The sequence below is a fragment of the Bos grunniens genome, chromosome 12, assembly GCF_055505025.1.
Source record: "Bos grunniens cultivar Pamir isolate PY7600 chromosome 12, Bosgru_T2T1.0, whole genome shotgun sequence".
Classification (NCBI taxonomy): Eukaryota; Metazoa; Chordata; class Mammalia; order Artiodactyla; family Bovidae; genus Bos; species Bos grunniens.
This window is the reverse complement of record NC_141176.1, coordinates 12,121,607-12,149,364: the sequence shown is the minus strand read 5'-3', so window position 1 is coordinate 12,149,364 and position 27,758 is coordinate 12,121,607. Positions and strand designations below refer to the sequence as shown.

Sequence of the window (27,758 nt, the reverse complement as noted above, 5' to 3'; positions counted from 1 at the left end):
CCGTGGACAGAGGAGCCTGGTGGACTGCAGTCCATGGGGTCGCAGAGTCTACATGACTGAAGAGACTGAGCAGCAGCAGCAGCGGTTCATTGTTATGAAGTTTGCATTCTCTGTGGGGAGATAGATAGCAAGTGCGCCAACGAATAAATATGCCAGTTTCAAGCAGTGATGACTGCCGTACAGTTCATGGGATCCCAAGAGAGTCAGACACAATCTAGCGACTAAACAACAACAAGAAAAAATGTCTTAGGGAAAGATGGGGGTAGGGTGGGAGGAGTTGGAAGAATGAATAGTACTCAAGAGTGCTCAGATAGCTCCGCTTAGGAGATGACACGTTATCTGAAACCCAAAGGGCATTCTTTATGTGGAGACAGCTGTGTAGCTATACTGCATGGAATTGTCTTAGTCCAGGGGTCTCCAGCCTCCAGGATCGAATGCCTGATGATCTGAGGCGGAGCTGATGTAACAGTAATAGAAATAAAGTGCACAATAAATGTAAGGTGCTCGAATCATCCTGACATCCGCCCCATCCCCTATCCGTGAAAAAATTGTCTTCTGCAAAGCTGGAGCTGGTGCCAGAAAGGTTGGGGACCGCTCTCTTAGTCTGTTTGGGCTGCTGTAATGTAGGTACCGTAGACAAGGTAGCTTATAAACAGCAGGCATTTATTTCTCACAGTTCTGCAGCCTGGCAAGTCCAAGATCAAGGTGACTGCAGGTTCAGGATCTGGTGAAAACCTCCTTCCTAGATAGCGGTCTTTTCCCTGCGACCTCACATGGCAGAAGTAGCAGGGATCACATCCATGTGTCTTTTGTAAGGGCACTAATCCCATTCATAAAGTCAAAAAGGGCATTCCAAATGTCAAAAAGGACACAACTTAGTGACTAAACAACAACAAAGTTAATCTATACTATCCAACAGAAAGGAATACAATGTTTTTATAGACCTGTTACCCACCTGATAGCTACTAAATAATGTGTGTGTGTGTGTGTGTTCAGTCATTTTAGTTGTTTCTGACTCTGTGACCCTATGGACTGTAGCCCTCCAGGCTCCTTATCCATGGGATTCTCCAGACAAGTATATTGGAGTGGGTTGCCATTTCCTTCTTCCCAACCCACGGAATCTTCCCAGCCCAGGGATCGAACTCTCATCTCCTGTGTCTCCTGCAACGCAGGCAGATGGGTTGCCGTTTCCTCCTTCCCAACCCACGGAATCTTCACAGCCCAGGGATCAAACCCACATCTCCTGTCTCCTGCAATGCAGGCAGATGGGTTGCCATTTCCTTCTTCCCAACCCATGGAATCTTCCCAACCCAGGGATTGAACCCACGTCTCCTGTGGCATTCTTTACCACTGAGCCACCAGGGAAGCCCAGCAAATAGTATACTAAGCATATTATTCATTCATCAAGTAAGTATCATGTGCTTACTCTTAGGGACACTTCCATAAACAAAACAAAAGTCCTTGTTCTGAGAAGCTTGTATTCTGGTGCAGAAAGATAGACAATAAGCAAAATAAATAATTACAACTTAGATGATGAGAAACAAGGGAGAGTAAAATAGAAGGAAGACTGCCATTTAAAGCAGGGCGGGTGACTGAGAAAGTGATATTTAAGTGGATTTGATAGCGTTGGGGGAGAAAAGAGATATTGGGAAGCAGAGAGTTCCTAGGGAAAGGGAATTATAAATTCAAAGACCCAGAGGCTGGACTATGCCTTTGGATCTTTAAAGAAGTGTGCTGGGGAAGATTGAATGAGGGCCAGAGTATAAAGAGGCGAGGCCAAAGAGGTCCCGCAGTGAGTTGGGGCAGGACCATGGTGGAGGGTGGGGACGCAGGGGTGCAAAGCCTTATGAATCATTCTACGGTTCTGCGCTGCCTGTGAGGAGAGGGGAAGAAGGTCTTAGGGGGCTTCAAGAAGATGAGCAGCTAGATCAGACATACATTTTAGGGATTTCTCTAGCTCCTCTGTGGTGAATAGTCTACAGGTATGAAGGCAGAATGAAGGAGACTAATTAAGAGATTTTTTATAATGATTCAAGCAAGAGATCACCCAAGTTTGGAAGTCATCAGTAATGATGGATTCTATATATATTCCGAAGGTGCGACTAACAGGATTTCCTAACAGATCAGATACATGAAGTGACAGAGTAGAAGCTAAGGTCAACTTTAAGATTTAAGGCTTCAGCAACAAAAAGGGTAGACCTGCCATGAACTGAGATGAGGAAGGAATTGATTTGGGAGGAAAATTAGATGTGTGATTCAATTCGAGATGCCTATAACAAAGCCAAGTAGATGATTCTGCTGTTTAATGGAGAGCAGGAAGCATAAATTGGGAAGTCACTGGAGTATAAATGTTATTTAAATCATGAAACTGAAAGCGATGACTAAGGGAATGGAATGTGGGTAGAAAAGAGAAATCTCAGCTCTAAGCCCTTGAGCACTGAAATATGAAGAAATCGGGGAAAGAAGGAGGAATCGACCGAGGGGAACTGAAGATGAGCATCCGGTGGTGGAGATGAATAAACCAGGATGTGGCATTTCAGAAGCCACGTGACGACTATCTCAGGGAGGAAGATTGATGATTAAATGCTGACAACGTGTCAAGGAAAAGATGGCATACATTATTCCACGTTATTCTTCCAGAGGCTCAGTGGGGTAGCTTTAGCAATATTTACATGTGAGGAAACTGAAGCTCACGGAGTTTAAATAACTTGCCCAGTAAACACTTGGTAGAACAGAAGTTCAAGCCAAATCGGATTGACACCACCAGAATTAAAGTAGTTTTGTCCACTCACTGCAGAAAGGTGGGGGCAGGTAATCTGAAAATTTTTTAAAGTTATTCGTCATAGGAAAATATTGAAAAAATGCAGTGTTTTTACTTGTTAAGTATTTTAAGGTACTCTAAGAATAAAGCATTACCCAGAACAGTGCTTTTAGGCTGTTTCTAATCAAGAATTTTTAAAATCTCGTAAATAACATATCAGGGTTTCACCAAGTTAAGTAAGTCAACTTCAACTTTAGGCTTTGCCTAAATAATTACTGTTGAGGCAGTCCGAGCACAGGTTGGAAAAGAACTTCCAGACACAGAGCATTTCAGAAGGGAGTGAGTTTATTCAGAACAACGAGCAGACATAACGTGGGCACTGCAAGCGCAGAGGGCCGACCTCCTGACAGACCAGAGAGAGTCAGTTTTTGTGGGTTAATAACCAATTTTTATAGCCTCAGGGACAAAAAAAATTCCTCCTGGGCCGTTGGCCATGGTGATTGGTTGGGGCGCTATAGGGTGCTTACTGGAGTGGGCGTCTTTGCCTGATCGGGAGTCAGGAAGCTTGTCAGTGGTGACAGGAGCTTTTAGCAACAGTTGCAAAGGGGCTCCGTCAGCTTCGGAGGTGTCCTTGGTTCTGGGCTCGGCTTCTGTGGCCATGGTGCAAGGTCTTGCACCTGTGGCCTCGGGGCAGGACTCAACAATTATCATAAATTCTGAGTTAATCGGTTTTTTTCTGATTTTCACAACTTTTTTTCACTTTACTTTCTCCTAGAAGCAGAATATACAAATGTCCGGCTCTTGCTTAGAAAAGCTTGTGTCCATCCTATTGGAAAAGGTTTTACTTTGTAGAGTTCCGACAAAATATCAATGCCATTGGATTGATTTCTACAGCCAGAGGAAGCTCTCATAAAAAGCACATGATATCTTGGTGATTTTTGATTAAGTGAACCAATCAAATTTAAATAGAAGTCTGATTTTGGAGTATTTTTTCAAAAAATCTTGCCAAATTTTCAACTGTCAAATTTACAGATACCAATTCTAAAAGTATGAGATTTTCAGGTCCTCAGGAAGCAGTTTGTCTTCTCATAAGATCCAATTATTTGGCAACGTGGATCAGTTCCCTGCTCATGTATGATGACTTTCATCAAAGACAGTGTGTTTTTTGTATAAACCCACACTTCCCCTCCTGGCATTCTTACATGCTACCAGACTTTCCCTGTTGACCAGTTTCAGCGATTCTCCATGTTACCTCAATGCCCTGAGCAGACTCGCATGGCTTACCAGGATTTCTGTCTACCTGTCCTCTGTTTTATATTGTGTCCCCACTAGAGTATTAAGCCCTCCTTAATTCCAAATGAACGGCACATAACTGTAAAATTTAACAAATGATAAATAATTCTAATCTAATGAAAAAATGAGTGTGCGGCCTTCAGTTCCTTCTCCCCCATTCTGCCCTAGCTGAAAAGGGGGCTGAAATATTGTAAAGAAGTACTTCGGTTAATTCATCTATCCCTTGTCTTTATAGAGCTTGGCAACGGATGCATTTCGCTGGTTGGTTTAAGAAGTTGTTCAAAAATTCCTTGCTAAAATAAAATCTTAAGTGAGGAAAGGGAAACTTCGCCATGCCTAAAAATAAAGCCTCCTCCCTCCCCCCTAACCCCACCCCACCATGAGATTACTTATTACATCTGTACAGAGTTTAGAATTTCAGACTTTAGGACATGGAGGTCATCCAGAGGTTACTTTTCTCCCAGTCAAATACAAACATAATAAAACTGCTCACTCGCTTCTCCTCCCTGCCCCCCTGGAAGGAGTGCCAAAACCACAGTTACATGTACTCATGTGTGACGCAAAATTCTATTTTTAAACTCAGACAGAATATATCATTAGTCATTTACAGAAGGAAACCATTAACATCTAGAAGGATGGAGCAGCAGAACTCCTTCATACTGCCAGTTGCTTCTAGAACTAATTCTAAATACAGCAGTGGCTGGAAACATGTATGTATACACACACATATAAAGATATGTTTTCTGTTACTTAGAAAGATCCAATTTTTCGGTTCACTTCGGAAGTACTAGACCCTAAAAAGGAAGAAAAATGCAAAACTGTACTCATTTTTGTGCGTAACCATATCTGTTTAATCATCTACTTATTCTTCTACTTAATCACATTTGGGATCAAACATTATTTTTAGGACTTTCTGTTGCTTATAAAAGTTAATATTATCCAAATTGCTTAAGTGCTAGCAATTTGTGTTAATGTTGTACATATTTATCATAAGAGAGATTTTCTTCTTTAAAAAATTCTAACTCAAAAAAAGATTTAATCTAGAATAGAGACTACAAAATTTTAACTTATTAGTACAACTTCTTAAGGAAAACTTTAAGGATTTTCCTTGAGATTTTTATCATATTCAAACTTTCAAATGCCAGGAATGGTGCTTCTTATATGATATGTTGATTTTAAAAAAGAATATTACTAATGCACATTCATTTTTTAAAAAATAAGCTTTTTATTTTGTACTGGGGTATAGTTGATTAACAAACAACATTGCGAAGGTTTCAGGTGAACAGTGAAGGGACTCAGCCATACGTACACATGTATCCTTTCTCCCCCAAACCCCTCTCCCATCCAGGATACCACGCAACATTGAGCAGAGTTCCATCGTAATACACATCTGTAATGGAGAATTGCATATTACACAGAATGATGCATTCTAAGTGTCTTTATAAGAAAAACTTTAAGCTTTGTCAACTTGCTTAGAATTTTTTTAATATAGCCAATATTTGGAATATATGGAATAAAGGAAACTTCAGTGCAACTACTACTTTAATTCTTGAGCACTTCAGTAAAATTCGCTTGTAAAATAAATTGAAGCCACACTATGAGGTCTCAGATTTGCAGGTGAATCGTTAATCTATTCTCATTTCCTTTTATTTCCTCTCTATTTAGATTATGTGATAAAGGGCAAAAGTAATGATTATTCATCCTTGTATTCTTCTTCCTTCTTTAAATATAAGTTGGATGGCATCACTGACTCAATGGACATGAGTTTGGGGAAACTCCCAGAGATAGTGGAGGACAGGAAAGCCTGGTGTGCTGCAGTCCATGGGGTCACAGAGGCAGACATAGCGACTGAACAACAACAACAAATAAATGTTATGGAAGAAATGAGCAGACTTTTCATATTTTGTATATATTTTACAAAATATATAGTAATTCTTTGGATGCTTTGTGATTTTATTTTCCCCAAAGAAAGTTCTTTAAATGAAAAGTTCATAAGGGTTAGGATAACTGAAGGAGCCCCAGATTTTAATAAGACAAAACAAAATGAACCAAAATAAGAGAGGAAAAAAAGACAATTACATAACAATGAGGCTTGAGAAAAAATTTGTCCGTGCCTTTTTGTAAACCTGTTAGTCTGACCTTCAAATGTCTTTAAATTTTAACTGAAAACCCAGCTTCTTTACATTCCTTTAAAATATTCAATCTTTTCTGGCTTTGTAAATTTTAAGTTCTTATTTCATGTGTTTCTATTCACTTATTTTAATGTCTGAGGTTAATTTTTTTTTTAGTTTTTTTTTTTTTTCTTGAAAAAATCCTCCTAATTTCTGGGAGGTTATTACTTCATTTGCATAACTGTGATGAATGCTGCTGGAGCCATCTCTTGTCACTGTGTTATCACAGCACGAGCTGTGAAAGTTCCCAAGCTCAGTGAATGACAAGATGCAGAAATACTCATTACCAGCTTGGTTCTTGGGGTCCTTGATATTTTCTTGCAAATCCATCTTTATATCATGTACATATTTTCTGAGTTGAACCTGCATTTGTGAAAAGAATAAATGAGATTCAGTTATGCACGGTGTGTTGTTGTTCAGTCGCTAAGTTGTGTCTGACTCTTTGTGATGCCGTGGACTGCAGCACACCAGGCTTCCCGGTCCTTCACTGTCTCCCCGAGTTTGCTCAGACACATGTCCATCGAGTTGGTGATGCCATCCAGCCATCTCAGCCTCCGTTGTCCCCTTCTCCTCCTGCCTTCAATCTTTCCCAGCATCAGGGTCTTTTCCAATGAGACTTCGCATCAGGTAGCCAAAATATTAGAGCTTCAGCTTCAGTATCAGTCCTTCCAAAGAATATTCAAGGTTGATTTCCTTTAGAATTGACTAGTTTGATCTCCTTGCTGTCCAAGGGACTCTCAAGAGTCTTCTCCAGCACCATGATTCCTCAGGCCAAACAACTAACAGCATAGTCCCTCTCATCATCAGACAATTGAATGCATAGTGTAGGAGAGTTTTTTCAACATGCTTTTTTTTTTTTTTTTGTAAATCACTTAAAAATTTTTTTCAATTGGAAGATAATTGCTTTACAATGTTGTATTGGTTTAACTGCACATTCTTTAAGTGTAATTTTGATAAAAGTGAACAGACTTTTAAAAATGATCAAATGTCTAAATTTCCTCCTTAATACATAATAAAACAGAGTCATGGTTAAACCTAGCCTATATTTACAAGGGGATGGTTTTAAGATAAAATCTTCAAAGAAGAAAGTCTGCCTTACATAATTAAAAATATCCTCATTAAACCATGGAAGGCTTTAAATTCTGTACTATGGAAAATCACTTAGTGTTTTTATGGAGTCGTTTAAATATTTCAGTATTGTCATCTTACCTTTGGTTTACTTATCACTAAATACCCTTTATTTCCAGGCTGCCAAGGGACTGCTGCTTTAAAAAAAAAAAACAAAAAACTATTCTCTTTATTTCCAGAGCAATGTCATCCTGTTGCTGGATCCCGCTAGCCAAGCCCTTCGCCGTCTCATCCTACCTTCAGAAGAATTTACAATGAAGAAAACTTCCTGGTGGAACAAGGAGGAAGCTGTAAGGAATACCCAGCCTGCCCAGTAAATTGCCAAGGGTTTTCTGTAGCTTTCTAACTGTAAAAATGCATGCCTGCCCTCCCCTTGTGGCACCTTCTGTTTGCTATAATGCACAAAAGAATTCTCTTATTAGGCACTTGTGAATTTTAATATGATACAAGTAGGTAGACGTAGATAGACGTATAACTAAGTATCAGTGTTCTTTTTGTATCCATCACAGGAACATTTGAACTAATAATCATAGGACTTCATGAGCCATTTGTGTGTGATATTCATGACAAATCCCTAATCATGCAGGCACTTTAACCTGCTTTCCAGGTCTGTGTTAATGTTTTGAATTTATGTAATGAACCTTTGAGTGTAACATCTGGTTGTATTTACAAGATAAATAAATATTTTAGCTTAATAAACTAGTAATTAAACATTTTGGCCAACCCCAGGGAGTCTATTCTGCCATTCAGAAAAAGGTAATGGATATAAAACAGAACTTACCCTCTGCCCTGGACAACATAGCATGCTTATAGGTCTTAAAATGCCATGAAAAAAAGAGATATTTTAAATGTCATAAATAGATCCAAACCTAAGAAACAAAATATTTCCTATGTATTGACGCTATGGTACAAACATCACAGTTAATCACCAGATAGCATGTTTACTTGTAATCAGATTTGGCATTATTTTTTTAAATATTATCCTAAAAATGTTTTAGTACATAGTTCACAGTGAATTTTAAAATATATTTTAATCCATGTTACCGTAAGAGTCTTGGAACGGATGAAGAGGGGTAGCTTCTCAGAGAATTATATGTTTTACACATTGAAGAACTTTATTTAAGGAAAAGCAGCTGAAGAGACGTGATTGCATCCATCACAGTTAATGTGAATATTTTGTTTTTTCTTGTCTTTAGGAAACTTACAAAATGTGTAAAGAGTTTTCACACAAAAACTGGCTAGTGTTCTACAAAGAAAAAGGGTGAGTTTTTTGCTGTAGAGGGTTTAAACTGTGATTTTCTTCTGTCCATTCTCTTTCCTCCTTTAATTTTACTGTGTGCTAAGAGTTCCAAAGAATAGCAAGGAAAGATAAGAAAGCCTTCCTCAGTGATCAATGCAAAGAAATAGAGGAAAACAACAGAATGTGAAAGACTAGAGATCTCTTCAAGAAAATTAGAGATACCAAGGGAACATTTCATGCAAAGATGGGCTCGATAAAGGACAGAAATGGTATGGACCTAACAGAAGCAGAAGATATTAAGAAGAGGTGGCAAGAATACACAGAAGAACTGTACAAAAAAGAGCTTCATGACCCAGATAATCACGATGGTGTGATCACTCACCTAGAGCCAGACATCCTGGAATGTGAAGTCAAGTGGGCCTTAGGAAGCATCACTACAAACAAAGCTAGTGGAGGTGATGGAATTCCAGTTGAGCTATTTCAAGTCCTGAAAGATGATGCTGTGAAAGTGCTGCACTCAATATGCCAGCAAATTTGGAAACCTCAGCAGTGGCCACAGGACTGGAAAAGGTCAGTTTTCATTCCAATCCCAAAGAAAGGCAATGCCAAAGAATGCTCAAACTACCGCACAATTGTACTCATCTCACATGCTAGTAAAGTAATGCTCAAAATTCTCCAAGCCAGGCTTCAGCAATATGTGAACCATGAACTCAGAGATGTTCAAGCTGGTTTTAGAAAAGGCAGAGGAACCAGAGATCAAATTGCCAACATCCGCTGGATCATGGAAAAAGCAAGAGAGTTCCAGAAAAACATCTCTTTCTGCTTTTTTGACTATGCCAAAGCCTTTGACTGTGTGGATCACAATAAACTGTGGAAAATTCTTCAAGAGATGGCAATACCAGACCACCTGACCTGCCTCTTGAGAAATGTGTATGCAGGTCAGGAAACAACAGTTAGAACTGGACATGGAACAACAGACTGGTTCCACATAGGAAAAGGAGTACGTCAAGGCCATATATTGTCACCCTGTTTATTTAACTTATATGCAGAGTACATCATGAGAAAAGCTGGACTGGAAGAAGCACAAGCTGGAATCAAGGTTGCTGGGAGAAATATCAATAACCTCAGATATGCAGATGACACCACCCTTATGGCAGAAAGTGAAGAGAAACTCAAAAGCCTCTTGAGAAAAGTGAAAGAGGAGAGTGGAAAAGTTGGCTTAAAGCTCAACATTCAGAAAACAAAGATCATGGCATCTGGTCCTATCACTTCATGGGAAATAGATGGGGAAACAGTGGAAACAGTGACAGACTTTATTTTTTGGGGCTCCAAAATCACTGCAGATGGTGATTGCAGCCATGAAATTAAAAGACGCTTACTCCTTAGAAGGAAAGTTATGACCAACCTAGACAGCATATTCAAAAGCAGAGACATTACTTTGCCAACAAAGTCCGTGTAGTCAAGGCTATGGTTTTTCCAGTGGTCATGTATGGATGTGAGAGTTGGACTGTGAAGAAAGCTGAGCGCTGAAGAATTGACGCTTTTGAACTGTGGTGTTGGAGAAGACTCTTGAGAGTCCCTTGGACTGCAAGGAGGTCCAACCAGTCCATCCTAAAGGAGATCAGTCCTGGGTGTTCATTGGAAGAACTAATGCTGAAGCTGAAACTCCAGTACTTGGGCCACCTCATGGGAAGAGTTGACTCATTGGAAAAGACTCTGATGCTGGGAGGGATTGGGGGCAGGAGGAGAAGGGGACGACAGAGGATGAGATGGCTGGATGGCATCACCGACTCAATGGACATGAGTTTGAGTGTACTCCGGGAGTTGGTGATGGACAGGGAGGCCTGGCATGCTGTGATTCATGGGGTTGCAAAGAGTTGGACGCAACTGAGCGACTGAACTGAAGTTGTTTCAGTCGTGTCTGACCTTGTGCGACTCATGGCCCGTAACCCACCAGGTTCCTCTGTCCATGGGATTTCCCAGGAACAAATACTGGAGTGGGTTGCCATTTCTTTCTCCAGGGGATTTTCTTGACCCAGGGATAGAACCTGAGTCTGTATGTCTCCTGCATTGGTAGCCAGGTGCTTTACTCTGGCTTATTGTAAACTAAATGTAACCAAATTAGTATTATTTTATTCTAAACGTACCTTATCCCACATTGCAGAACATTGAAAAACACACATAAAAAAACAGTGCTCATAATTAGATAAACAGTTAGTACTAGCATAGTGGCTGTCACTTCCCATTTTTAAATCTTATGGAAGCCTTTACATAGTTTAGTGTTTTATATCTCTATTTTCTCAACTACCATTTTTCTATGTTATCATCTAGTCTTAAAAATATTGTTTTTAGGGTTTTGTAATATATCATGATTCCCAACCCAGGGATCGGATCCAGGTCTCGTGCACTGCAGGCAGATTCTTTACCATCTGAGCCACCAGGGACACCCAATATATCATGATTATGCTATGGTTACTCAACCAATATCCTCACCATTTCCTTTCACGGAGTATTCTTTTTCTTTTCTTTTTTTCAGGAACACCCTCGCTGTGCTGGATGTTCTAGAAGGGCGAACTCACACCATCTCGCTTCCCATCAACCTCCAGACGGTTTTTCTCGTAGCAGAAGACAAATGGCTTCTGGTGGAGAGTAAAACAAATCAGTGAGTAGATCTACATAGTACCTCATGGAGTGTGCTCAGTTTTCCAGCATCCTTATCTATAGCTCTATCTTCCTGTGTCTGTCTTTTAACATTTCTGTATTTGGCAGGTGAAAGAAGAGGGGAGGGGAAAATTTAAATGTCACTGAAATGTCGCTTCATAGTGTAAATTATCAAAGTTTGTTTCAGATGATGACCTTGAAATTAACAGTGAAAGCATAATGACTTTTATAATATTTTATATTTATCCATCTTTCTTTGGGCTTTTTCCTATTAGCACACCGAGCATTTCACTGTATTCTCTGTATTCTTGCCAGTACTTCAAAATAGATTTTCCGATCATCTTTTCTTCAAAGGGCCATGGTCTCCACCCAAATGCCGTTGATTTTTGGAACTTCACAGACTGCACCCCTGAGAAGTTTCTTCTTCGCTTCCTCTTGCCTGCTCTTACTTGGTTATGTTTGTGTTTTGTGTTGCCCCCTCCACTGGACTGCGGGCTTCTTGATGAAAGGACTTTCTGTGCGCTTAGCGTAACTAGGGTGCACAGTAAGTCTTGAGGTCTGCTCCCTCATGTGTCACTTCTCCTGGCCCCATGCAGATTTTCTGCTCCTCTGCGGACAAGCAGAAGTGTCCTGATGCAAAAGATTCCCAGCTACTTATACATCCCTGTTTTGGCAACTACACAAATAAGTAAAGCAAGGGAATTGTAGCAGTGAGGGCTTCTGTCCCTTGTTGTTGTTTAGTCGACTAAGTTTGTGACCCTAAGGACTGTATCTCGCCAGGCTCCTCTGTCCATGGGATTTCCCAGGAAAGAGTGCTAGAGTGGGTTGCCATTTCCTTCTCGAGGGATCTTCCTGTCCCAGGGCTCAAATCCTCATCTCCTGCATTGCAGGCAGATCGTTACTGCTGAGCCACCAGGGAAGCTGGTACTGGTCACAAATCTGAGGCCGAGTTCCCTCTTACTGGCTGATCAGTCATATTAACAGCAGGCTCCATGATGGTATGGAATGTCTCTTTCGAGTTGCTTTTTTAATTTTCTTTTTTTTTACTAGCCTTTCCTCTTATAGGAAGCGTTAGGTTTTTAGTTCACATTTATGACTGCATTGTTATTATGGCAAAAGGAGAATGGGGCAACAGAGGATGAGATGGTCAGATAGCATCACCGACTCAGTGGACATGAATCTGAGCAAACTTTAGGAGATAGTGGAGGACAGAGGAACCTGGCGTTCTTCAGTCCGTGGGGTCACAAAGAGTCGGACACGACTTAGCCACTGAGCAACAGCAACAACTTTATACAGCGTTAAGAAGTTATTTTTTAAATTCACGATAAAACTCTGAAACTGCAGATTATACTCACAGTATGAAAAAGAGGCCCTGGGAGGGAAAAACTCTGATTTTTCCTAGTCTGGTCTCACAGTTATGAGAAAAGGAAAGACTGTTCATTCACTTAGGTATTTTGTTTGTTTACAGGAAATATCTTTTAACTACACCTGCACACATCGAATCTAAGGACAGTGGGGTTTGCCAGTTGTATGTGTTGCAGGAGGAGCTTCCTAGCCCAGGGTTTGGAGTCATGCAAGGTAAGTACTGTGCTCTGTATGTATGCGGCTGTGCAGGTGCCCGCTTGATTACATACTCTCCTCTAGGATCATTTAAATACAGTCAAATCAACATATGTTAACTTTATACAGAAGAGAAAACTTAGTCACTGCCCTAGAAACAGTAAGGAAGAATCCATCATCTTTTAAGTTCTGTCTTTGCATATTTTTGACAAGTCAGAATGTTTATATATATGCAGGTTTCAAGTCTATTTTAGGATTGCATCATTTCTTTTTAACACAGAACATCAGAATTTCTACTTTATTCATCACAGTTTTTGGGGGTGGTGTGAAAAGTACTTAAGGAAAAAAATCTAAAATATACCATTGCTAACCAACCAGGTCAGTTTTACCTCTTTCTGCAGTACTGTCAATATTAATCTTTATTGCTAATAAAAATTTGAATTCCGTAAATGAGAAGATACCAAGATGTGAAAACTGAGTCTTCTCAGACAAAAAGCCATGAGTGTAATTGAAAGCATTTTCTCTTTTTTAATTTATGCTTTTCTGTTTGAGTTGGTGAGAATGAAATCTTGCAAAAATTAATTCCTGGAGCAATTTAGGGGCATATGGTGTTTAATGTTTCTCTGATACTTTTCAGAAACAGACCGCAGCATACCTCATACAATTTCAAGTGATCAACTGTCATCTGAAAATCTGAGTTCAGCTGTGGGACAAAAGATTTCCTCTCCAAACCGAATTCTCTCAGATAAGAATAGTTATGCTACAATTGTTGTTGGTTTCCCAGATCTCATGGTAAGCTTAAGTTTTTTAAATTATTGAGTAACTATTTCTTCCCCTCACTTTGGCCTAAGCTTTATAAACCTATTTGAGGGTAATTAAAAGTGTAATGATTTTTTGGTGAACATTGTTTGATCCCTGGGTCGGGAAGATGCCCTGGAGAAGGAAATGGTAACCCACTCCAGTATTCTTGCCTGGAAAATCCAATGGACAGAGGAGCCTGGTGGGCTACAGTCCACGGGGTCGCAAAGAGTCGAACACGACTGAGTGACTTCACTTTCACTTTCACTTTCCGATCAACATTCATTTTCGAGACCAGTCATTTAAAAATGCATTCTATATAGGTTCATTGCTTTTTAAAAATTAACATTTCAAGTGTAATGCAACTATATAATTTAGTAAAGGAAAACTAATATTCTTCATACATGAGAGTTCATGGGGCAGATATATATGTAACCTACTGACAGTCACTTTATATCCTGTCAAGAGGGACAATTTGAGACTAACGAGGTAACATTTCTTCTAGAACTTTTAAGGGGAAATATGTTGAACCTCATTACTGTAGATGAAATTTTTCAACACTCATGAATACAATTCACTTTCCACTGAGTTTTGCTCTGACTTATATCTTTGCAGCATCCAGCTTATACTATAATGCTGGTAGTCTCAATTTAATTTGCTTTTAAATGGATCCTTCTGCTATTATTTACTATTATAAAGAAGGGGCTGTTTGTAATCGACTTCAAGAAAATAGGCACCATCTTCCCCTGAAGGAAATGTGAGAAGATAAAATAGGTTATTTCAGTCCAAGTTGCCATCTAATAACCTTAGATGTAGCTCTGTGTGTTTTGATTAAATATTTAATTTTCATAATTTTCTTTGTAGCTTTTAGGTGGAGTGATAGAATCACTTAAAGATAAAATATTGGCTCTGCTTAATAGTACACCAGTCTCGCATATCTCAAAATTTTAATGTGATTAATGAATGATGAGTACTTCAGGGTTTAAGACTTTTGAAATCCAAAACCCAGTGGATAATATGTGGCTTAGGACTTTGCCATATGTCTGCCTAATTATCAAGCAAAAAACATTTGCTGTGGGTTATATAACTGAAAATGAAACATGTTGTTGGAATACAGCAGGCTTGATTAAATGAAGAGTTGTGTTTAATATGCTTGCCACAAATGCTTGCTGGGGTCAGTAGAGAAAATACTGGATCTGCTTTTCTGAAGGTGGAGCTGTTTTAAAAAATTGGTCTTTTGATTGAAGAAATTGACATAGAAATATAATGTCACTGTAAAAAGGTAAGAAAGCTGAGTATAAGGTAATGTTAGTATTGACCCTCTAGAAGTCCTTTGTAGATTATAGGCTAGAGACCTTGTTAAATTAAAAGCTCTATTCCCTGTATTTAGTACCCACCATGTAGAAGATGTTCATGAATTTTTGTTTAATGAAGGATTAGAGTCAGTTAGACAACCTTTCAGCATTTTATGAGAGCAGTCATATTTTTGAGACCCCCAATACAAGCCAGGAATTGCACTATTTTAAACCCTTTCATACATGATCATTAATTTTTATGACAATTCCACAAGGTTTTATAGATGAAACAATAAAAACAGAGAGGATCTATTCCCCCAGGCCACAAAGATATTGAGTAAGGAAGCTGTGATTTGAGCTCAAGAATGACTGGCCTTCAAACTCATGTCTTTTTATACCACAGTGTCTTTCTACCTTTATGTGATTTTCATTTGATTCTTCATAAAACTATCAACAAAAGGGTATGTCATCTCTTATTAACGTTTTACAGCATTATCAGAGGCACCTGAATTATTGTAAACTTATTATAATTTTCTTATCCTACTACCAAATGGCCATAAAAATCTTTAGCAAGTGTCTTAGTGAACCCTCAAAAGTGAAATGTTAAAAGCATTCCTTTTAATATCAAGAGTAAGACAAGGATACCCATTACCACCACTTCTACTAAACACTGTACTGAGCATCTTAGACGTGAGCCATTAAAAATTTTAATAAATTGAATTTCATCAAAATCAAAAGCTTCCACTCTGTAAAAAGACACTGTGAGGAGAATTAAAAAACAATCTACAGACTGGGAGAAAATATTGGCAAATCACATATCCAACAAAGGACTGGTATCCAAAGTACATAAAGATTTCTTAAAACTCAAGAGTGACGAAACAAATAATCTAGTATAAAAAATGAGCAAAGGGAGGACCTGTGTGAGGTGTTAGAGGTCAGAGCCTGAGCAGGTGAAAAAGATATCCATAGTCGGGGAGGGAGGGACAGCTGGTGATGGGAGTCAGGTCCAGCCAGGATGAATGGCATCACCATGAAGGGGCAGGCTGGTGTGGAATGCGGGGGCCCCAGTGAGGTGAAGACTTCACTGATGCATGAACGTAGCTCAGTGCGGGCTATAAGGACCAAGCAGAGTGCAGGGGGCATTTGCCTGGAAGAGGAAGTTAGTGGTGGAGATAGGAGCTGAGTCATATACAGTGGAACTCAGCAAAAAAGTAACTATGTTAAAGATAATGAAGTCTAGGTTTCTCTCTGTTTGAGAAGGGAGTTACAGATGCAGCAGGAAAGAAAACTAGAATAAGTCCTGTAGAGGTTGGTTAGGAATTGGATGCATCTGAGTGGACTCATGGTTTTCAATGTATTTAAGTAGATATAAAAATAAAATTGGAGGTGAATGTATTTTTTAAAAAATGGGCAAAAGACTTGGACAGACTCTTTACTACAGAGGATAAAAGGATGGTAATTGAGTATATAAAAAGATGTTCATTAGTCATTAGGGAAATGCAAATTAAAACCACGATGAGATAGTACTACTACCCTACTGCCTATTAGAATAGCTAAAATTTAAAAAAAAAATTAACACCCACAATACCAAGTACCAAGTATTATGCATAAGAAAGTCCCACTAACTCAGTGGTTAATTAGTCCCACTAAGTCAGGGATAAAGAATCCCCCTGCCAATGCAGAAGACGCTGGAAATGCGAGTTGGATCCCTGGGTCGGGAAGATCCCCTGGAGAAGGAAATAGCAACCCACTCCAGTATTCTTGCCTGGAGAATCTGTGGACAGAGGAGCCTGGTGGGCTACAGTCTATGGGATTGCAAAGAGTCAGACATCACTGAGGGACTAAGTGCCAGGACATACCAAGTACTGACAAGGATGCAGTGCAAATCCAACGCAAATCAACTCTCACAGTCTTATGGAAGAGAAAGGGCAAACAATAAGACCTTTCTGAAGAAGAACCAGAATAAAAGGCAGAGGTACTTGCCCTCTAAATTTCAAGGCTTATTATAAAACCTAAGTAACTAAGACCATGTAGTATAGGCCACAGGAGTAGAAAAATACACAGTGAAACAGAATGCAATGCCTAGAAACAGATAGATCCATACGCATACGGAACTGCTTTCCTATACCAGTGCTCATCAGTGGGCAAAGGTTGATGATATTTGGACAGTTACTCTCCATGGACAAAAACGGATGAGCATGGATCATAGCCTCATACCACTTACAAAATATTTCCTTAGGGATTAAGGAATTAAAAGTAAGAGGAAAAACCTCAAAATGTTTAGCAAATGTATAGGAGAATATCTTTGATTTGAGAGTAGAGAAGGATAAATATATATGGTAAAAAATTTAAAGTAAAGCAAGAGGGACTTGCCTGGTGGTCCAGTGATTAAGAGTCTGCCTTGCAATGTAGTGGATGAGGGTTCAAGCCCTGGTCGGGGAGTTAAGATCCCACTTGCCGCGGAGCTATTGAGCCCATGAGTTCTTGAGCCTTTGCACAACTAGAGAGTCCTTTCACCACAGAAGAGGATCCCAAGTGGGACAATAAGACCTGACACAGCCAAATAAATAGATACGTTTTGAAAAAAAAGTAAGTAAAGCAAGAGAAAAAAAATAATAATAAATTCCAAGAGAGTTAATGTCTAGGAGAGATGAAAGAGACATGATTGGGAAGGGGGCCTCCAAGGTGCTTGAGAAATAATGGTGATACTGTTCCTGATGCCAGTTAGTGGATGCACTCAGCATTTTCCATTTAAAATAGTTATTTATTTAAATTAACTATAGTGTTGTGCCAAAGTGGCAAATAGTGACAAAAAGATTCAAGACATTAGATCTCACAGAGTGCCTGAAGAACTATGGATGGAGTTTCAGGACATTGTACACAAGGCAGTGATCAAGACCATCCCCAAGAAAAAGAAGTGCAAAAAGGCAAAATGGTTGTCTGAGGAGGCCTTACCAAAAGCTGAGAAAAGAAGAGAAGCGAAACACAAAGGAGAAAAGGAAAGAGATACCATTTGAATGCAGAGTTTCAAAGAATAGCAAGGAGAGATAAGAAAGCCTTCCTGAGTGATCAAAGCAAAGAAATAGAGGAAAACAATAGAATGGGAAAGACTAGAGATCTCTTCAAGAAAGTTAGAGATACAAAAGGAACATTTCATGCAAAGATGGGCACAATAAAGGACAGAAATCGTAGGGACCTAATAGAAGCAGGAGATATTAAGAAGAGGTGGCAAGAATACATAGAAGAACTATACAAAAAAGAGCTTCAGGACCCAGATAACCACGATGGTGTGATCACTCACCTAGAGCCAGACATCCTGGAATACGAAGTCAAGTGGGCCTTAGGAAGCATCACTACGAACAAAGCTAGTGGAGATGATGGAATTCCAGGTGAGCTATTTCAAATCCTAAAAGATGATGCTGTGAAAGTGCTGCATTCAATATGCCAGCAAATTTGGAAACCTCAGCAGTGGCCACAGGACTGGAAGAAGGTCAGTTTCCATTCCAATCCCAAAGAAAGGCAATGCCAAAGAATGCTCAAACTACTGTGCAATTGCACTCGTCTCACACTCTAGCAAAGTCATGCTCAAAATTCTCCAAGCCAGGCTTCCACAGTACGTGAACCATGAACTTCCAGATGTTCAAGCTGGATTTAGAAAAGACAGAGGAACCAGAGATCAAATTGCCAGCATCCGTTGGTTTATCGAAAAAGTGACAGAGTTCCAGAAAAACATCTACTTCTGCTTTATTGACTGCGCCACAGTTTGGTCACAACAAACTGTGGAAAATTCTGAAAGAAATGGGAATACCAGACCGCCTTACCTGCCTCCTGAGAAATCTGTATGCAGGTCAAGAAACAAGAGTAAGAATTGGACATGAAACAACAGACTGGTTCCAAATTGAGAAAGGAGTACGTCAAGGCCGTGTATTGTCACCCTGCTTATTTAACTTATATGCAGAGTACATCATGCAGAATGCCAGACTGGATGAAGCACAAGCTGGAATCAAGATTGCCAGGAGAAACATCAATAACCTCAGATATGCAGATGATACCACCCTTATAGTAGAAAGTGAAGAGCCTCTTGATGAAAGTGAAAGAGGAGAGTGAAAAAGCTGGCTCAATACTCAACATTCAAAAAACTAAGATCATCACATCCAGTCCCATCACTTCATCACAAATAGATGGGGAAACAATGGAAAGAGTGAGAGACTTTATTTTTCTGGGCTCCAAAATCACTGCAGATGTTGACTGCAGACATGAAATTAAAAGACGCTTGCTCCTTGGAAGAAAAGTTATGACCAACCTAGACAGCATATTAAAAAGCAGAGATAATACTTTGCCAACAAAGGTCTATCTAGTCAAGGCTATGGTTTTTCCAGTGGTCATGTATGGATGTGAGAGTTAGGCCATAAAGAAAGCTGAGCACAGAAGAATTGATGCTGTTGAACTGTGGTGTTGGAGAAGACTCTTGAGAGTCCCTTGGACTGCAAGGAGATCCAACCAGTCCATCCTAAAGGAAATCAGTCCTAAATATTCATGGGAAAGACTGATGCTGAAGCTAAACTCCAATACTTTGGCCACCTGATGCGAAGAATTGACTCACTGGAAAAGTTCCTGATGCTGGGAAAGATTGAAGGCAGGAGGAGAAGGGGACGACAGAGGATGAGATGGTTGGATGGCATCACTGACTCGATGAACATGAACTGAAGCAACTCCGGGAGCTGGTGATGGACAGGAAAGCCTGGCTTGCTGCAGTCCATGGGGTCACAAAGAGTCAGACACAACTAAACAACTGAACTGAACTGATACTGTTGTGCTAAGTCTCTTCAGTCGTGTCCAACTCTTTGCGACCTTATGGACTGTAGCCCACCAGGCTCCTCTGTTCATGGGATTCTCCAGGCAAGAATACTGAGGTGGGTTGTCATGCCCTCTTCCTGGTAATCTTCCTGACCTGTGGATAGAATCCAGGTCTTTTATGTTGCCTGCATTGGCAGGCAGCTTCTTTCTAAGGCCACCTGGGAAGCCCAACTATACTCTTATATTCCCTCATTTTAGTTATAATTCATTTCAAAATAAAAAATACGTTGTATACTTTACACTTGTATGAAAATTATGATTATAAATAAAGGAACTATCTTCTGCATTAAGAAAGGTTAAAGAATAATTTGATTTTCTTATGTTTGTGGAATATAAGTTTACCACTGGCATCTGCTTAAAGGACTGCACTGTAAAAGTTGAGTGTAGTTTATAGTATTTCAGTGCTTGAATCTCTCTTTTTCCTTTTAGTCACCTAGTGAAGTTTATTCTTGGAAAAGGCCATCATCTTTGAGTAAATCAAGAGTCACTGATACAACATTCTATGGAGGAAAGAAGAAAAGTGGAACCGCGAAACAGAGCAATTGTGTGACTCTTTTGGATACTAATCAGATAGTCAGGATTTTGCCCCCAGGAGAAGTCCCTCTACAAGACATCTACCCAAAAGGTAAGAGATTTAACAATTCCTAATTTATCATGGTAGTCAAAGGTAGTTGGTTTTGATAGGAACATTTAACTTATCATTATCTTTCTTCCAAATAATTCTAACAGTTTAGTAGCTAAAAAGCCTTACATGTGCTCAGAACGTTTACACTAAACTTGTTACAGCGCATGATTGTACCCTCTGCTGTTAGAACTCATTGGCACTGCAGTCTATGTGTCTATGCAGTCTAAACCTTATTTAGACCATGTTTTCACAGAGACTTAAAAGTTATTAGAACATAAGGCGTAGAAAGGTGGTGCTAGTGGTGAAGAACACATCTGCCACTGCAGGAGATATAAGAGGTGTGGGTTGGATCCCTGGGTCTGGAAGATCCCCTGGAGGAGCGCATGGCAACCAGCTTCAGTATTCTTGCCTGGAGAATCCCATGGACAGAGGAGCCTGGCGGGCTACAGAGCATAGAGGTGAAAAGAGTCAGACACGACTGATGTGACTATGCACGCACACACAAGGCCATAGATTATAGGGCCTGACTTTTGTGTTAAACTCCTGTGACTAAAGGCCAGTCTTATTCACTTCCCAGTGCTCTCAAAGTCAACCTACCTTTCTTACTGCATAACATGTGCCAGTTCCTGCACCGGTCACTTTCCCTCATAGAAATTCATTTAATTTTCAAAGTCCCATTGTTTCATTTTGTACTCTCAAATTCGTATGCCAAGAAACTGATACAGAGAGGTGAAATAACTTGCTGAGGTCACCCCATCAGTGGACAGCAGAGCCCAGATTTGTGCCAGCGTCTTCCGACCCAAGGCCATAGCCGTTCTCACTGAACAACACTGGCTTTCACTGTAAAGGATAGTTATGAATATGGTTGATCCTTGAGCCGCTGACTTTCATTTGCATCCTAGTGGCAGTAATATTGTCCTGTGTTTACATTCATTACATTAGTGTGGACTTCATAAATATAACACTAAACCTGCTGTGATAATCTATTACTGGGTTCAAAAAGTCCTGGTTATGTGATAATGTTACAATTAGTTCCTTCCAAATAAATTGCCATTTCCTTAGAATGTTTTTTATTAATGCACTGACAATTGCTGTTCAGTGCAATAGGAATATTCACAAGGTGACCTATAAACACAAAGGAGAGGCTTACAACCCAAGTTTGTGATTCTGAACTGATTTTGAAAGATGAATGGGAGGGAATCAATGAAGCAGTTGTTCCTGAAAGAGAGAAGTCCACGTGAAAATGCAGAGGCATGACAGAGCACCACAGGAATGACAAGAAATTCTATACCAAAATTCAGTGCAGCTCATCTACCCAGAAACCTGGGGATCAGCCCTGATACTTCTCCCTCATCCTCCATATTTATCCCATCATCAGTTGCCATCTCTTTTTGATACAACCTTTAAAGTGAAAGTGAAAGTCGCTCAGTCGTGTCTGACCCTTTCGACCCCATGGACTATATACAGTCCATGGAATTCTCCAGGCCAGAACACTAGAGTGGGTAGCCTTTCCCTTCTCCAGAGGATGTCCCCAAACCAGGGATTGAACCCAGGTCTCCCACACTGCAGACAGATTCTTTTTTTTTTTTTTTATTGTTGATTCTCCTTTTTTTATTTTATTTTATTTTTAAACTTTACAATATTGTATTAGTTTTGCCAAATATCGAAATGAATCTGCCACAGGTATACCCACGTTCCCCATCCTGAACCCTCCTCCCTCCCCTTCCCTCCCTCTGGGTCGTCCCAGTGCACCAGCCCCAAGCATCCAGTACCGTGCATCGAACCTGGACTGGCGACTTGTTTCATACATGATGTTATACATGTTTCAATGCTATTCTCCCAAATCTCCCCACCCTCTCCCTCTCCCACAGAGTCCATAAGACTGATCTATACATCAGTGTCTCTTTTGCTGTCTCGTACACAGGGTTATTGTTACCATCTTTCTAAATTCCATATATATGTGTTAGTATACTGTATTGGTGTTTTTCTTTCTGGCTTACTTCACTCTGTATAATAGGTTCCAGTTTTATCCATCTCATTAGAACTGATTCAAATGTATTATTTTTAATGGCTGAGTTATACTCCATTGTGTATATGTACCATAGCTTTCTTAGCCATTCATCTGCTGATGGGCATCTAGGTTGCTTCCATGTCCTGGCTATTATAAACAGTGCTGCGATGAACATTGGGGTACACGTGTCTCTTTCCCTTCTGGTTTCCTCAGTGTGTATGCCCAGCAGTGGGATTGCTTGATCATAAGGCAGTTCTATTTCCAGTTTTTTAAGGAATCTCCACACTGTTCTCCATAGTGGCTGTACTAGTTTGCATTCCCACCAACAGTGTAAGAGAGTTCCCTTTTCTCCACACCCTCTCCAGCATTTATTGCTTGTAGACTTTTGGATCGCAGCCATTCTGACTGGCGTGAAATGGTATCTCATAGTGGTTTTGATTTGCATTTCTCTGATAATGAGTGATGTTGAGCATCTTTTCATGTGTTTGTTAGCCATCTGTATGTCTTCTTTGGAGATGCAGACAGATTCTTTACCAGCTGAGCCACCAGGTAAGCTAATCTGACATCCAGCCCCCTCGTCTACAGCTCTGTTGCCGACACCCAGCATCACCACCATTTTGCACTGTAACACTGCGGTAGCCTGAGGACCACATTCCCTCTTCCTTCTTCCCTTGCCCCACCCCCATTCCCCACACATCAAACAAAGTGTTGTTTTTAAAGTATTTTATTGCTCTCATTTGTTCTTATTAAGGTCCAGTTTCAGTTCCGTCAGTTCAGTCGCTCAGTCGTGTCTGACTCCTTGTGACCACATGGACTGCAGCACACCAGGCTTCCCTGTCCATCACCAACTCCCGGAGCTTGCTCAAACTTATGTCCGTCAAGTTGGTGATGCCATCCAACCATCTCATCCTCTGTCGTCCCCTTCTCCTCCTTCCTTCAGTCTTTCCCAGCATTAGGGTCTTTTCCAGTGAGACAGCTCTTCGCATCAGGTGGCCAAAGTATTGGAGTTTCAGCTTCAGCATCAGTCCTTCCAGTGAAAATTCAGGGTTGATTTCCTTTAGGATGGACTGGCTTGACCTCCTGGCTGTCCAGTGGACTCTCAAAAGTCTTCTCCAACACCACAGTTCAAAAGCATCAATTCTTTGGCGCTCAGCTTTCTTTATAGTCCAACTCTCACATCCATACATGACTACTGGAAAAACCATAGCCTTGACTAGAAGGACCTTTGTTGGCAAAGTAATGTCTCTGCTTTTTAATATGCTGTCTAGGTTGGTAATAACTTTCCTTCCAAGGATAAGTGTCTTAATTTCATGGCTGCAGTCACCATCTGCAGTGATTTTGAAGCCCGAAAAAATAAAGTCTGACACTGTTTCCACTGTTTCCCCATCTATTTGCCATGAAGTGATGGGACTGGATGCCATGATTTTGGTTTTCTGAATGTTGAGCTGTAAGCCAACTTTTTCACTCTCTTTCACTTTCATCAAGAGGCTCTTTAATTCTTCTTCACTTTCTGCCATATGCTCTCTAGGTTGGTCATAGCTTTTCTTCTAAGGAAGAAGCGTCTTTTAATTTCATGTCTGCAATCACCATCTGCAGTGATTTTGGAGCCCAAGAAAATAAAGTCTCTCACTCTTTCCATTGTTTCTCCATCTATCTGCCATGAAGTGATGGCACCAGATGCCATGATCTTAGTTTTCTGAATCTTGAGTATTAAGCCAACTTTTTCACTCTCCTCTTTCACTTTCATCAAGAGGCTCTTTAGTTCTTTTTTGCTTTGTGCCATAAGGGTGTTGTCAACTGCGTATCTGAGGTTATTGACGTTTCTCCCGGCAATCTTGATTCCAGTTTGTGCTTCATCCAGCCCAGCGTTTCTAATCATGTACTCTGCATAGAAGTTAAATAAGCAAGGTGACAATATACAGCCTTGATATACTATACTCCCCCTCCCAATTTGGAAGCAGTCTGTTGTTCCACGTCCAGTTCTAACTCTTGCTTCTTGACCTGCATACAGATTTCTCAGGAGGCAGGTAAGGTGGTCTTGTATTCCATCTCTTGAAGAATTTTCCACAGTTTGTTGTGATCAAACTGTGGCATAGTCGATAAAGCAGAAGTAAACATTTTTCTGGAACTGTGTTGCTTTTTTGATGATCCAACAGATTTTGGCAATTTGATCTCTGGTTCCTCTGCCTTTTCTAAAACCAGCTTGAACATCACATACTGTTGAGGCCTGGCTTGGAGAATTTTGAGCATGACTTTGCTAGCATGTGCAATGAGTGCAACTGAACATTCTTTGGCATTGCTTTTCTTTGGGATTGGAATGAAAACTGACCTTTTCCAGTCCTTTGGCCACTGCTGAGGTTTCCAAATTTGCTGGCATATTGAGTGCAGCACTTTCACAGCATCATCTTTTAGGATTTGAAATAGCTCAACTGGAATACCATCACCTCCACTAGCTTTGTTCGTAGTGATGCTTCCTAAGGCCCACTTGACTTCGTATTCCAGGATGTCTGGCTCTAGGTGAGTGATCACAGCATCGTGGTTATCTGGGTCATGAAGATCTTTTTGTGTAGTTCTTCTGTGTATTCTTGCCACCTCTTCTTAATATCTTCTGCTTCTATTAGGTCCATACCATTTCTGTCCTTTATTGTGCCCATTTTGCATGAAATGTTCCCTTGGTATCTCTAATTTTCTTGAAGAGATCTCTAGTCTTTCACATTCTATTGTTTTCCTCTATTTCTTGCATTGATCGCTGAGGAAGGCTTTCTTATCTCTCCTTGGTATTCTTTGGAACTCTGCATTCAAATGACTATATCTTTCCTTTTCTCCTTTGCTTTTTGCTTCTCTTCTTTTCTCAGCTTTTTGTAAGGCCTCCTCAGACAAGCATTTTGCGTTTTTGCATTTCTTTTTCATGGGAATGGCCTTATTCACTGCCTCCTGTACAATGTCACATACCTCCATCCATAGTTCATTAGGCACTCTGTCTATCAGATCTAATCCCTTAAATCTGTTTCTCACTTCTACTGTGTAGTCATAAGGGATTTGATTTAGGTCATACCTGAAAGATCTAGTGGTTTTCCCTACTTTCTTCAATTTAAGTCTGTATTTAACAATAATGAGGTCATGATCTGAGCCACAGTCAGCTCCTGGTCTTGTTTTTGTTGACTGTATAGAGCTTCTCCATCTTTGGCTGCGAAGAATATAATCAGTCTGATTTTGGTATTGACCATCTGGTGATGTAAGGTCCGGTTTACAAACAGTAAAATTCACTGTTTTGGTGTATAGTGCTGTGAGCTTCACAACACGTCCAGTTGTGTAACCATCACCATAACTGACGGTGAACAGTTCCATCTCCCCTAAACCTCCCCTATGCCACTCTGCCATCAAGCCCTACCCCCAACCCCGCACTGATCTTTTTTCTGCCCTTATTCATTTGCGTTTTTCAGGATGTCACATAAATGGAATCACACAGTATGTGGCACTTCGAGTCTGGTTTCTTTCACTTAATATTATATGTTTGCAAATAATTTACATTGTATGTACCAGTTGTTTGCTCCTTTTTATTGCTGACTCTCTCATTGTGATTTTAATCTGCATTTTCCCTAGTCCCACATGATGTTGAGCATCTTTTCATGTCTATCTTCTTTAGTGAGATGTCTCTTCAGATCCTTTGCCCACTTTCTGAACTGGGTTACTTGCTTTCTTTTTAATGACTTTTTTGAGTACTTGGGTTTATATAGTCTAGATACAAGTCTAATATATCAGATACATGTTTTCCAAACATATTCTTCCATTTTGGTGACAGGCCCAAATTTCCCATTTTCTTTTAGAGATTTCATATTTCTAGATTTTGCACTTAGATTTATACTCTAGGTTAATGTTTTCAATTAATTTATTTTTAAATTGAAAGATAATTGCTCTACAGAATTTTGTTGCTTTCTGTCAAACCTCAACATGAATCAGCCGTACGTTTACATATGTCCCCTCCCTCTTGAACCTCCCTCTCATCTTCCTCCCCATCCCACCCCTCTAGGTTGATACAGAGTCCCTGTTTGAGTTCCCTGAGCCATACAGCAAATTCCCGTTGGCTATCTATTTTACATATGGTGATGTAAGTTTCCATGTTACTCTCTCTATACATCTCACCCTCTCCTCCCGTCTCCCCATGCCCATAAGTTTATTCTCTATGTCTGTTTCTCCACTCCTGGCCTGCAGATAAATTCTTTGGTACCGTCTTTCTAGATTCTGTATATATGCATTAGTATATGATCAAGTTAATTTTCTTTATGGTATAAGGTGTGGATTAAGGCTCATTGTTTTTCATGGAAATAGTCAATTGTTTAACATCATTTACTGAAAAGACTATCCTTTTTCCATTAAATTATCTTTGGAGCTCTGTGGAAAAGCAACTGACGACATATGTGTGTTTCTTTCTGAGTTTGCATTTGTATTCAATTGATCTTTGTGTCTGTCCCCTCATTAACACCATACTCTCTTGATTACTACTTCATAGTTTGTCTTAAAAGCAGGTAGTAGAGATCCTTCAGTTTTGTTGGTGGGGATGAGTGGATGCAAAATTACTAAGAGGGAATCAGAGGTAATGGAAGATTCTGACTAAATCAACCTAACAGGATCCCTGCTGCAGGCAGGCCGGGGTGATCAGACTTTATTTGGGAAATGGTAGAGGATCAGGACGGAGAAGGCAATGGCACCCCACTCCAGTGGGGTTTTTCTTCCCTGGAAAATCCCATGGACAGAGGAGCCTAGTAAGCTGCAGTCCATGGGATCGCTAAGAGTCGGACGCGACTGAGCGACTTCACTTTCACTTTTCACTTTCATGCATTGGAGAAGGAAATGGCAACCCACTCCAGTGTTCTTGCCTGGAGAATCCCAGGGATGGCAGAGCCTGGTGAGCTGCCGTCTATGGGGTCGCACAGAGTCAGACACGACAGAAGCGACTTAGCAGCAGCAGCAGAGGATCAGGAACTCTGCCAGATATCCAGGTTGAGGTTTCTGGTAAGTTAGCTGAACTTTATTCTTGCTGAAACTGGACAATGCTTAGATGAACACAGAAGGCCAAAAGTGTGTACCTAACTGAGAGGAGGATTCAGAAAAGCCTGACTAGAGTTTGGTGTGGGGGTGGGAAATTTTTCCCTTCTTCCCTTCGGGTTTTTTGATTGGCCTGATAATTAAATTGATGTAAGACAGGTTAACCAGAGGGGAAAAAATGCACATGAATGGGAGTTCCATAGAGATTGTTGTTGTTGTTGTTGTTTAGTCATTCACTCGTGTCTGACTCTTTATGACCCCCTGAACTGCAGCACGCCAGGCTGTCCTTCACTATGTCCCGGAATCTGCTCA

The 27,758-nt window shown here is 40.3% G+C and overlaps 1 protein-coding gene across 3 annotated transcripts in view; it reads left to right on the top strand.

The window, feature by feature from the left end:
- VWA8 (von Willebrand factor A domain containing 8) overlaps positions 1 to 27,758 on the top strand; it is a 390,356-nt gene that overhangs the window by 224,189 nt on the left and 138,409 nt on the right. For 2 of the 3 annotated variants that reach the window (XM_086328813.1, XM_086328812.1), the window contains 6 exons: positions 7,533 to 7,643; positions 8,550 to 8,614; positions 11,130 to 11,255; positions 12,723 to 12,832; positions 13,452 to 13,606; positions 20,194 to 20,389. In XM_086328813.1, the coding sequence (XP_086184939.1) occupies positions 7,533 to 7,643; positions 8,550 to 8,614; positions 11,130 to 11,255; positions 12,723 to 12,832; positions 13,452 to 13,606; positions 20,194 to 20,389 (763 nt within the window). Of the gene's footprint in view, positions 1 to 7,532; positions 7,644 to 8,549; positions 8,615 to 11,129; positions 11,256 to 12,722; positions 12,833 to 13,451; positions 13,607 to 20,193; positions 20,390 to 27,758 lie in introns of those variants that run through there. The other variant, XR_015137814.1, reaches the window with a different exon arrangement.